The sequence below is a fragment of the Pseudoliparis swirei genome, chromosome 13 (assembly GCF_029220125.1).
Source record: "Pseudoliparis swirei isolate HS2019 ecotype Mariana Trench chromosome 13, NWPU_hadal_v1, whole genome shotgun sequence".
NCBI lineage: Eukaryota > Metazoa > Chordata > Actinopteri > Perciformes > Liparidae > Pseudoliparis > Pseudoliparis swirei.
Window position 1 is genome coordinate 20,962,405 of NC_079400.1, and position 12,761 is coordinate 20,975,165.

A 12,761-nucleotide genomic window follows, 5' to 3' on the forward strand; every position below is an offset into this window, starting at 1 on the left:
TGTGTATTTACTAGTATTAGTACAGTGATGGTTACTGTGTATTTACTAGTATTAGTACAGTGATGGTTACTGTGTATTTACTAGTATTAGTACAGCGATGGTTACTGTGTATTTACTAGTATTAGTCCAGTGATGGTTCCTGTGTATTTACTAGTATTAGTCCAGTGATGGTTACTGTGTATTTACTAGTATTAGTACAGTGATGTTTCTGTGTATTTACTAGTATTAGTCCAGTGATGGTTCCTGTGTATTTACTAGTATTAGTCCAGAGGGTGAGCCGTCTGACCAGAGGTGGTGCCCCTGTGTGTCGGAGGCTCTGGTGACTCTAGTCCAGGTCTCCTTCGGGTCTGTTTGATGGACTCGTTCAGACCATTTGGGCTTTGTAAATGATGCTGGCTTCTTTAAGGCTGATGCGGTTGTTAAAACTTCAAAGCGTATGTTTGTTCAGGATGTGGCAGTGATGATGGGTTTGCGGTTGCTTGTCAAAGACTCTGAGTGCTCTCTTATACAGAGATTCTATGGGCTTGAGTGCTGCTGTTGTCGTGTAATCTCAACGACTGCATAATGTCAAATTATCCAAAATATGTCGGCCAAAGGGAATCAGTCAGAGCTCAGAGGGTTCACAAGGACCTCTGGGGGTTGAACGACCCTGTGTGTAGATAAGAACCTGTGTGACGCGGGCCTGGTAAATCATTCTCAGAAATGAGGTGATTCTGCCTGTGGACTGAACGACGAGCGCCGGGAACATGAACGCCTCCTTCGTGTTCCTGTCGTTCACTTAACCAGATGAGTTACGGGTTGGACCAAGGAGTCCTTCTGTTCCTGCAGCAGGTACCATGGGGAAGAGAGACAAACCATGGTCCACTCGCCATCTTGGAGTTCACTACAGATCTGAGACACATCAGTCAAGGAAAACCTGGTGGCAGACCTGTCCAGTTAGGACCATAACAAGATGGCCGGGGCTCAGGTTACGGAATTGAGGAAGTCAGTAACGGGGCTGAGGTTGGAGGAGGTCGCGTTGGGCCCCTGTGTGACACCCTGGCAAGACGTTGGTGGCAGAGAAGTTCGTCTAGCTCGGATGTACGAAGGTGGGCCGGCACTTGTGTTGAGTGGCAGCGCGCCACGGTCCACAATCACAGAGGCCTCTTTGGCTCAGTTCTTGGTACCAGAGAAGAGGTTTGATCAGGTAAATGTGGACTTAGTAGGACCGTTGCCCCATCCCGTGGGTTCACACACCTCCTCTCAATGGGAGACAGCGCCACTCGCTGGCCAGAAGCTGTTCCGTTGTCATCTAAATCGGTGGATGAGGTGGTTTGGGCTTTTGTTCGGACCTGGGTCGCCAGGTTCAGAGCCCCAGTGCAGTGGCAAGAAGCCTGTGTGTGATGCTCCATCCAACAACGGCCTTCCACCCGCAGGCTGATTGTTTATGGGAGCGGTTCCATCGCTCTAGTAAAACTGCTGGGAATGTTGCTGATGGTTTTGTGGATTGAAATAAACGGCCACAAGTTGCGGCCAAAGGGAATACTTCCCTCTTTGTTATTTCCACGCTCCGACACTAGCTTGTTATTCAGGAGGACCTCTGCTATGTCATGGTTATTTTGGTGAGAATTTACTGTCCAGTTTTTGAGAAATTCAGATGTATTTGAGAGTGTAGGTCCTGTATGTGGTGAGAGAATGAGAGGTTGAGTAGCTTTGTTCTCTCTGACATGTGGAGCTTCTTGCTGACGTCTCCCCGTCTCTTATTATTATGTCAGAGCATCCCGGCCCTCGCTCTACAGTCTCCTTTCTACCGGTTAATACTGGAACAGCACATGGTCGCTGTGTCTATCTACGTCTGCCGTTCTTGTAACTCGTGTCAGGGAGAGAGATGTGTGTGTGCGCTCTAGGTCATTTTTGCAGTTGTAGTATAAGCCTAATATAAAGCTATGCACAGGTATAACACACTTTCCTCTATTTTTGTGGCAGCACACAGCACAAAACATTTGATCTTCCACGGGGTCCATCCCACGTCTCTTATTTAGTCATTTCTTCGCTTCAAGCGGAAGTTGTTCTGAGTCGCCATATTGACCTCCGTCCCAAAGCTCTGATTTCTGATGTGAGGAGCGAGGAGGGATCTCTGAGGAGCCATGAGGATGCAAGAGAGCTACCAGGAAGTGTAGGGTCAGGGAATACTTCTGGTATTACTCATGGGCTGTGTCTACTACCGCGCACTTGAGCACTTCGAGCACTGACTTTCAGTGTTCGAAGTGCGCCACTGAAAAAACCAGCAGAATTCAGTGCACTGAAAGTACCCGGATGGTGCACTGCAAACGGGCAAAAAATTTCGTGTAAAACGATGGACACTACTCGCCCTAAGCGGCCGCCATCTTGGCGACGTAGCGGAAGAGGAGGAGCCCTTTCGCCAGCTTTTCATTTTATTTCTAAAACAATGGCGGACAGCACAAGCGGTAGACCACGAAGCTACAGACCGTAAATGTAAGTATCAGCGGTAATTACACATTGTACTGGTATTACAATGTACTACTAACATGCCATTCTCAGATTAGTGAGCATACCTAGGTAGCATTAGATGCCATTGGATCTGCATGGCAGTTATGATAAGCTATCTGGGTAATCCACCACCCGGCCAGTCCGACGAAGGTGCACTTTTATCGGACACTTTCCGCTTGACGAGCGGGGGCAGGTCGGCTCCAGCGGCAAGTCCGACGACAGATAGCTGTCAGTCATCGGACAGTGTTAAACAACGGCTGTTCTGTTAAACAATCTAATAGCAATTTTAATAATGGATTAACAATGGATATGCTCAGTTTAATAACGGGTTAACATGACACCGCAAACGTTTGCACACACGCCGCCCGATAATTAATACCGTTACGATAGCTATCTAAGCTTATCCTTCTAGAAATAATTGTAGCTTTCAATCATCGTTGTGTGTTGTTTTTTTAATGTCGTGTATGTATTAATTTAAATGTAATCGTGGTCTGGGACATAGCACTGAATGGGTATCCTATTTCTGTTTCCTGCCCCAGACGTTTCCTGGAGGTGCTGGTGCTGGTCCTCTGCTGCCCTCCTGACATCTGCATCTGGCTCCAATGACCTCTGGCACCTCACATCCACCTCCAGGGCCTTTAAGAAGATGGACCGCCATCGCGTCTTCAGTATCCCGAAGGACCTCTCCACAACACACCTCGCCTTTGACAGGCAGCAGTTGTAGCTTGGAGGTGGACAGGCTGCCTGAAGGGGGTCATGAGGCAGATGGGTTGGGACAGGCAGGGGTAGCCACCATCCCCAAGGATACAGTATCCTGGTGGAGGGGATGACTGCTCATAGAATATGGGGCTGTTATTCAGGACCCTGGCATCATGCACTGAGCCCGGGGCCTGTCGAGGCCTGGCCACCACCCGAGAGGAGGTGGTGCTGGCAAACGAAAAGATAAAAACTAGACAGGAGATCTCGGGGCCCCAACCGTGGTCAGTCAGTGCCCAGCACAGCCATGAGGGCGTTGAATGACTCTCGGTGAGCCTGAAGTCCACCCTCATGTCACTGTGGCCATCACAATACAACGCCAGCAGTGGCATTGCAGCATTGATACGGCAGCGCCGCCTGGGACTGGGTGGCTGCTGTAGAGTGTGGGGAGGGGAGGGGAAGATTATATTAATATGTAAGTCATTTTATCAATAAAATGTTGTCATTGAGGTTGTGTAGTCTTTTATTGCGTTTTCTGATTTATATTAGAATTGATGCATGTTTGTAACAATAATTAATGCCTGTGTGTTCAATTGCTCATTGATTCCTGTATCAGGGTGAACTTCACTACAACAGAGATGTGTATAAAAGTACAGTCAGTCAAAGTAGGCCTATTACTGTGTGAATTCAAGCAGATGATGCCTATCATTTCAGTGGATAATTCTTAAAACTAATTGGAATCTAGGGACAAACATGTACAGATTTGTCATGTTTTATTTCCATATGGTGTGTATGTGGATTGCAAAGAAGAAGGCTACTTCTGACAAAGATAATTGAGAATTTAGCATACCTAGCGAGGAGAATTTAATTGCAACTACTACATGAAGCTATGCTGTGAAGGTAAGGCTAAATCACAATTAAATTTACATATACCATCTCGACTTCAGCCAGAAGGCGGAGGCTCCTGCCGCGATTGTGGAGGTATCGCAGTTTCCACATGGGGTGGAGAAAGGTAAACAAGGGGCAACAAGAGGGCAAGAAGTGCTTCATTTGGTCACTTTAAGGGTTACGGTATCGCAAGCAGATTTGCATATGTCACTCCCGGCTTAATTTCGCGGGTGCCGTCAACAGATTTGCGTCCGTCACTTCCGCCAAGTGGTGAACGGTTAAGTGTTCCATTTGAGACAGCACTTAATCAGCGACGCAGTGCACTGCAATGCAGTGCACTGCATTGCAGTGTACTTCGTTAAGTGCGCGGTAGTAGACACAGCCATGGTGTTATTTCTGGTATTACTTCTGGTGTTATTCATGGTATTACTCATGGTACTACCCATGGTATTACTTATTGTATTACTCATGGTATTACTCATGGTGTTACTCATGGTATTCAGTGGCGGTGCGTCCATAGGGGGTGCTAGGGCGCCGCCCCTCATAAAATTTTGAGATGGAAAAAAAAAGAATCCTGTCAAAAAACATCATATGCCAAATCATTTAAAGAGTAAATATACCGTGTTGACGCGCTAAATGTGTGTGGGAGACCGTCAGCCTGTCAACAACCACTTAAGTTAATGTGAAAAAATATAATATATCGCCATTATCACGGAGAAAGCCCTCCCTTTTTCGGGACACCGGCCCAATGTGTGTGTACGGCAGCGAGAAAACATTTCAGTCGTTTCGGCAAGGACGGCTTCTCATTGGCGTTTGAAACGTGAATCTTGGGTCACAAAAATGTGCGCCATGGCCACTGGTCACATCACGTGGACTATTCGGCAGATCAGAGACCCGTATGTTCCCTCAGCCCAGAGAGCAGTGTTGCCAGGTCCGCGGTTTCCCTGCGGAATCGGGCTACTTTTGAAGTGTTTGCCGCGTTGAATTTTTTGTCCGTTGGTTCGGGTAGACCTATTTTGCATGCAAATTACATGAATATCTTGAAATAAAAATCCATATTTTAAATGAAATAATTTATTCATACCCAAATCCTACCAAACTGACTCCAGATCAGCACGTCCACACATTTTATTTATGATAATATACTGTATCTAATTACACAAAGCCATTTTAGGACCTAGGTGAAATAACTGTTTTGGGAAAACTGCTTGTAATGCTGGCATACTAAACATATGTTGTTCCTTTGTACATATTACAATACATTTGGCAATGATAGCAATGCTGTTGGACTTTAAAAGCAGTGTATATGGTTTGTCACGGGCATATTTTGAGTTTTGATATTGGGCTGGTTTTATTGGCCATTGGGCTGGTTTTGGGCTGGTTTTGATTGGCCATTGGGCTGGTTGTGTCACAGACCTGCCAACCCTGCCAGAGAGCTCCACGGACAGAGGTACGCGAGCAACATAGCTCGCAGAAGCTTTATGTTAGTATGGCGTCGGCGACTGAAAACTCTGTGGTATCTCTACACCAAACACCTTTCAATCGACGGTCAGATATTGACAAGAAGAGGCTGAAAGAGTTGGGACCCGAACATCCGGATTTAAAAATTCTGCAGCAAAGCGCTGACCGCGGGAGGACGTACGTAGCTTCTCCTTAAGCCTATATGCTAACCGGAGCTTGTTAGCTGAATGCTCCATGAGGAATTCGTTTTTTAGTTTCCCCTGTCTGTTGTTCCAAAGTCCTGGGACTGAAACTCTCTGGACTACAATGGGGGGAGGGATCTAAAGAGCTGCAGACAAGTGTAAAGCACGAATCTTGACGCAGTTATCTAGCTAAGAGCATGAAGCTAACGAGCTAACAGCCTGAAGCTAACCCTGTCTGCAGAGCAGAGCAGCAGAAGGAGACCGAACTGGCATCGAAAACACAACAAAGAAGTTCGGAAAAACAGACACATTCCCTCCAGAATGATGAAACAGGCTGGTCACAGACATGATTGACTTTAACCAGAGAGTTATGGAGAAGTTTGACCACTTTAAAGAGAGGAGGCTACTTGTCTTTACAGTAGTGGCTCTACTCTGTCACCCAATGTAACATGTGATCTCTCTGACTCTATTCTGCTCTGAACCTCTTTCATGTGAGGGTGAAACACTTTTATTCTGCAAACCTCTGAAACCCAACCCAATGTTCCTTAAAGCTGCTCTGAACCTCTCATGCCCAAAGTTACAGTGTGTTGATAGTTGTTATTGGACAGTGTTGAGCACGCTGTGTTCTTGAAATAAAGCTTTGTTTTTTTACAATATTCTACTCAAAACCTCTTTTCTTCTCATTGTTGAGTGATATTTAAACTCCCCCCCCCCCCCCCCAAAATGTCACCAGCCGCCACTGATGGTATTACTTATGGTACTACCCATGGTGTTACTTTTGGTATTACTCATGGTGTTACTTATGGTATTACTCATGGTGTTACTCATGGTATTACTCATGGTGTTACTTATTGGATTACTCATGGTGTTACTTATGGTATTACTCATGGTGTTACTTATGGTATTACTCATGGTGTTACTCATGGTGTTACTTATGGTATTACTCATGGTGTTACTTATGGTATTACTCATGGTGTTACTTATGGTGTTACTTATGGTATTACTCATGGTATTACTCATGGTGTTACTTATGGTATTACTCATGGTGTTACTTCTGGTATTACTCATGGTGTTACTCATGGTGTTACTTCTGGTATTACTCATGGTGTTACTTCTGATATTACTCATGGGGTTACTCATGGTATTACTTATGGTGTTACTTATGGTATTACTCATGGTGTTACTCATGGTGTTAATTCTGGTATTACTCATGGTGTTACTTCTGGTATTACTCATGGTGTTACTTATGGTGTTACTCATGGTGTTACTTATTGTATTACTCATGGTGTTACTTATTGTATTACTCATGGTGTTACTTATGGTGTTACTTATTGTATTACTCATGGTGTTACTTATTGTATTACTCATGGTGTTACTTATGGTATTACTCATGGTGTTACTTATTGTATTATTCATGGTATTACTCATGGTGTTACTTCTGGTGTTACTTATTGTATTACTCATGGTGTTACTTTTGGTGTTACTCATGGTATTACTTATGGTACTACCCATGGTGTTACTTCTGGTATTACTCATGGTATTACTTATTGTATTACCCATGGTGTTACTTATTGTATTACTCATGGTGTTACTTATTGTATTACTCATGGTATTACTTATTGTATTACCCATGGTGTTACTTCTGGTATTACTCATGGTATTACTTGTGGTATTACTCATGGTGTTACTCATGGTGTTACTTATGGTACTACCCATGGTGTTACTTCTGGTATTACTTATGGTATTACTCATGGTGTTACTCATGGTATTACTTATGGTACTACCCATGGTGTTACTTCTGGTTTTACTCATGATGTTACTTATGTTATAACTCATTAGGGATGGGTATCGTTTGGGTTTTTCCCGATACCGGTGCTAAACCGGTACTTTTAAAACGATACCGGTGCCTAAACGGTGCCTGAACCGATACTTTCTTTTTTAAACGCACAATGAGGACATTAAAAACCTCTTCGGCCATATTCCCTGTAGAAGCCGTTATCATGGAGCACCGACACACAACGGATATCAGACTGTTGACACACACAATATATGTTCTCCATTATATGATGTGATATGTATTGTCACGTGCAGACTTTATAGGGTTAATCCTGTCACTGTGTTGATGGGCAAAGAGAACAACCAATCAGAGGTACTGAAGATGACACGTGACAAATAAAGTTTTGCTTCTGACAGCGAGAGTTACACTGAAACAAAGTGACGCCCCACGGTCTTCATTCCTGTCATTATATTCCCGGTAACACCGGGTAAACAGCCGGGACCGCTGGACATCAACACATCTGCTAGCAGACTGTCACGCTCGTAGCTCGTAGCTAGCTACGAGCTAGCTTAAACATGGTTACAATGGCTAATTTATTATTTCTTGGGCTACTTTTATGAATGCAAGACTTGCAATCAACGTTACGGTACTAATCTGAGTTCATGCTGCTCGTCATAATCGGTCTCCCCGTGTTCAGGGGACCGGTGACGGTCTCCCCATCGCGTCCAGCCTGACGCTGGTGTGCTCCACAGGGCCTCACTAGTCACACACGGCGCAGCCTCCGCTGTCAAACTTAAATATGAGAGGCTCGTAACCTGCTGACAGGGCGGAGCCACCACAGAAGTTCACAACAATAGTTTTTTTCAATTTCAATCGGCTCAGGCACCGGAATGTGCGTTGCGTTTCGGTCCGGGTAATACCGGTTGTATTGGAACCGGTACCACATTGGCACCGGTTTCCGGTACCCAACCCTATTACTCATGGTATTACTTGTGGTGTTACTTCTGGTATTACTCATGGTGTTACTTATGGTGTTACTCATGGTGTTACTCATGGTATTACTCATGGTGTTACTCATGGTATTACTTATGGTGTTACTTATGGTGTTACTCATGGTGTTACTTATGGTGTTACTTCTGGTATTACTTATGGTGTTACTTCTGGTATTACTCATGGTGTTACTCATGGTATTACTCATGGTGTTACTCATGGTATTACTTATGGTACTACCCATGGTGTTACTTATTGTATTACTCATGGTGTTACTTCTGGTGTTACTCATGGTGTTACTTCTGGTATTACTCGTGGTGTTATTCATGGTATTACTTATGGTGAAATGTTACTTTCTTGGTTCTATTTGTTCTGAGTTTGTACTCGTGGTTGAATTCACTGATTGTAAGTCTCTGGATAAAAGCGTCAGCTAAATGACATGTGATGGAATATAGTTTGAATAACTTGTGTTGTTACTTCACTTTAAATCAAAGCCGTTTTAGCTGAGCCTGTAACACCCTGTTAATGTTGTGTCCGTTTCCCCAGAGATTGGTTCATTCTAGGGCTGCAACTAACGATTATTTTGATAATCGATTAATCTGTTGATTATTTTATCGATTAATCGGATAAAAAAACTTTAATTTTCAACCCTTTACTCAAAACAGGGTCCGTACGGTCATGGAAAACCTGGAAAAGTCATGGAATTTTTAAATGGCTATTAGCAGGCCTAGAAAAGTAATTGAAAAAACTAAAATCCCAAAATATTTGGAAAAGTAATGCAAATTTGTTTTATTCAAATGTTAATTTACACGGTATATATACGGTATGCTTTGGAATTCTCATTGTTATTTTAAATACTACATCTTCTCACTTGTTCATGTATACACAGAGTTTTCATTAAATGTTTAATCATGGAAATGTGGTTTAAAGTCATGGAAAGGTCCTGGAGACCCACTGGTCAGCATGGGGATGAACCCGTCACAAACAGACTGACAGCGGTTTACTCTCCTGAGTTGGCTATTTATGGGTTAAACGCCTAATACGGTGAGGGGGCGTGGCTTATCTCCGTTGCCTTTCTCCATGGAAAAATATTTTCAGCCATCCGCCACGGAATAAATAACCACGTTTTCTACGTTATACTCTTGTGGAAATGCTACACACGTCGTGACATGTAGCGCCCTGGTGTCTGGGTTCATAACGTCACCCGGAGGCGCACTCAGCTCCATGAATGACTTTGACTCCGTGAATGACTTCCGCATCCAGCGCCACGTGAGCAGCAGCAGCCAATTAGATTCATCAACAGAGGAGCAGCTCAGCGCTGATTGGCTCTCACAACGCAGCATTCCGTCTCTCCCTCCACTCTGGTTTCTCCTGCGCCGCTCTGCGCTCAAATCAACTTTGTTTATACTCCGTGACTTATTGAGCGCCGTAATAATCGCACGACACAATGAATCGATAATGAAATTCGTTGCCAACTATTTTAATAATCGATTTTTATCGATTTTATCGATTCGTTGTTGCAGCCCTAGTTCATTCCCTTCACCTTTTCCATCCTCTCCTGATTGGTTCATTCGCTTCACCTTCCCCCAGGCTCTCCTGATTGGTTCATTCCCTTCACCTGCCCCCATACTCTCTTGATTGGTTCATTCCCTTCACCTTTTCCATCCTCTCTTGATTGGTTCATTCCCTTCATCTTCCCCCAGACTCTCTTGATTGGTTCATTCCCTTTACCTGCCTCTAGCCTCTCTTGATTGGTTCATTCCCTTTACCTGCCCCCAGCCTCTCCTGCTTGGTTCATTCCTTTCACCTGTCGCCAGATTCCAAATTCCTTGAATGTCTCCAGTTATGAAAGTTGATATCAGTCTGAAGTCACCGTTGTTCATCATGTGCTCCCTGCAGATGTCCCCCCTGAGGGCCTGGACCAGGGCCCGGAGGACCCGGAGCCCCTCCACATGAAAGAGGAGCCGGAGCCCCTCCACATAAAAGAGGAGCCGGAGCCCCTCCACATAAAAGAGGAGCCGGAGCCCCTCCACATGAAAGAGGAGCCGGAGCCCCTCCACATAAAAGACCTGCAGGATCTCTGGACCCGTCTAGAGGGAGATCAGCTCATTGTGCTGCAGGAGGCCGATATCGCCAAGTTCTCATCCATTGTTGTTACTTTGAAGAGTGAAGATGACGAACCTCAGACCTCACAGCTTCATCAAAGCCAGACGGAGGACGACAAAGAGGCGGAGCCTCCTGCCGGCAGCTCAGCTACACCGATAGAAACAGAAACTGATGGTGAGGACTGTGGGGGATCAGGACCAGCCTGGAACCTTAATCCACTTCGTCTTTCACATCCAAATGCTGTTGATGAAAAGGCTTCAGGGTCTTCTGAGACTGAAGTCATTCATGGTGATTGGCAAGAACCGTTGTCAGCTTCTGGACCTGAAAGTGAAGACGGGGATGATATCTGGAAGGAGACCAGGGAATCCTTCAGCTTCTTCAAGTGTAGTAAACGGTGTTACCACAAGGGGTTTCTGCAGAAACACATGAGGTGTCATTTTGGAAAAATATCCTCCAGCTATTTGGTTAGAAAGAAATGCTTTAGAGAGAAGCCAAAGAAAGAATCACGGCGAAGAGGTCTAACAGGAGAGAAACCATTCAGTTGTGATGTTTGTGGGATGAAATGTACAACCCAGGGATCTCTGAAGATTCACATGTTAGTACACACAGGAGAGAGACCATTCAGTTGTGATGTTTGTGAGAAAGGATTTACACAACAGGGCTCGCTGAAGACACACATGAGAATCCACACAAGAGAGAAACCATTCAGTTGTGAAGTTTGTGGGAAAAGATTTACAGCACAGGGAAGTGTAAATATACACATGAGAGTTCACAAAGGAGAGAAACCATTCAGTTGTGATGTTTGTGGGAAAAGATTTACAGCACAGGCAAGTGTGAAGATACACATGAGAGTCCACACAGGAGAGAAACCATTCAGTTGTGATGTTTGTGGGAAAAGATTTGCAGTACAGGGCCATTTAAAGTCACACATGAGAGTCCACACAGGAGAGAAACCATTCAGTTGTGATGTTTGTGGGATGAAATGTACAACCCAGGGATCTCTGAAGATTCACATGTTAGTACACACAGGAGAGAGACCATTCAGTTGTGATGTTTGTGAGAAAGGATTTACACAACAGGGCTCGCTGAAGACACACATGAGAATCCACACGAGAGAAACCATTCAGTTGTGAAGTTTGTGGGAAAAGATTTACAGCACAGGGAAGTGTAAATATACACATGAGAGTTCACAAAGGAGAGAAACCATTCAGTTGTGATGTTTGTGGGAAAAGATTTACAGCACAGGCAAGTGTGAAGACACACATGAGAGTCCACACAGGAGAGAAACCATTCAGTTGTGATGTTTGTGGGAAAAGATTTACAGTACATGGAAGTGTGAAGACACACATGAGAGTCCACACAGGAGAGAAACCATTCAGTTGTGATGTTTGTGGGAAAAGATTTGCAGTACAGGGCCATTTAAAGTTACACATGAGAGTCCACACAGGAGAGAAACCATTCAGTTGTGATGTTTGTGGGACAAGATTTACAGAACAGGGACATCTGAAGAGACACATGAGAGTCCACACAGGAGAGAAACCATTCAGTTGTGATGTTTGTGGGAAAAGATTTACAGCACAGGCAAGTGTGAAGACACACATGAGAATCCACACAGGAGAGAACATTTGAAATTAATGTAAAATGTTTTTACGGCTGAGTGTCGGCTGACTGCTGCGGTCCGGCTTGATGCAGCCAAATTATGTGTGTGTGTCTATTCTGTATTTCTAGTCCTGTTACAATCTAATATAGTTTGTAAAAGTGTTGATTCTAGTTCTGCTTATTAATTTTGATTTAAATGCAGATAAGAACGCGGGGCCCAGTACACAATAACAGATATAATTGTTTGTAATGTTTTCCAGGTTGGATGTGAAGGACTAAGAACAAGTCTTTCAAATGAGTTGTAGTTTCATTTAGGATGTATTGATAGGCTCGAGTCAAAGATGACTGCCACTCCAACTCCTCGGCCGGTGACTCAAGGAACCACCGGGCTCGGGTCTGAGTGCCATACACCGGATCCAGAAGTAAGACCGTGTTCAGAGACACACAACTAGTTTTGATACTGAACACAACATCAAGTTGAGTCGTGTCTCTTGGCAACGCGCTGTATCTCACGGTAACAACTACTGCCCAGAGACTGACGGCACAACGCGTTCCGAGCTGTTCAACATGCT

General features: G+C 44.4%; 1 protein-coding gene across 1 annotated transcript; it reads left to right on the forward strand.

Moving 5' to 3' along the window:
* Positions 1-10,777: 10,777 nt before the first annotated feature.
* LOC130203777 (gastrula zinc finger protein XlCGF8.2DB-like) lies at positions 10,778-11,814 on the forward strand. Its single transcript, XM_056430188.1, has one exon. It carries the CDS (start codon positions 11,016-11,018, stop codon positions 11,721-11,723), a length of 708 nt encoding a protein of 235 aa, XP_056286163.1. The 5' UTR covers positions 10,778-11,015; the 3' UTR covers positions 11,724-11,814.
* Positions 11,815-12,761: the final 947 nt, after the last annotated feature.

Excerpts from the sequence above, each read along its gene's own strand:
- LOC130203777 (XM_056430188.1), top strand. The coding sequence starts at position 11,016 with ATGAGGTGTCATTTTGGAAAAATATCCTCCAGCTATTTGGTTAGAAAG.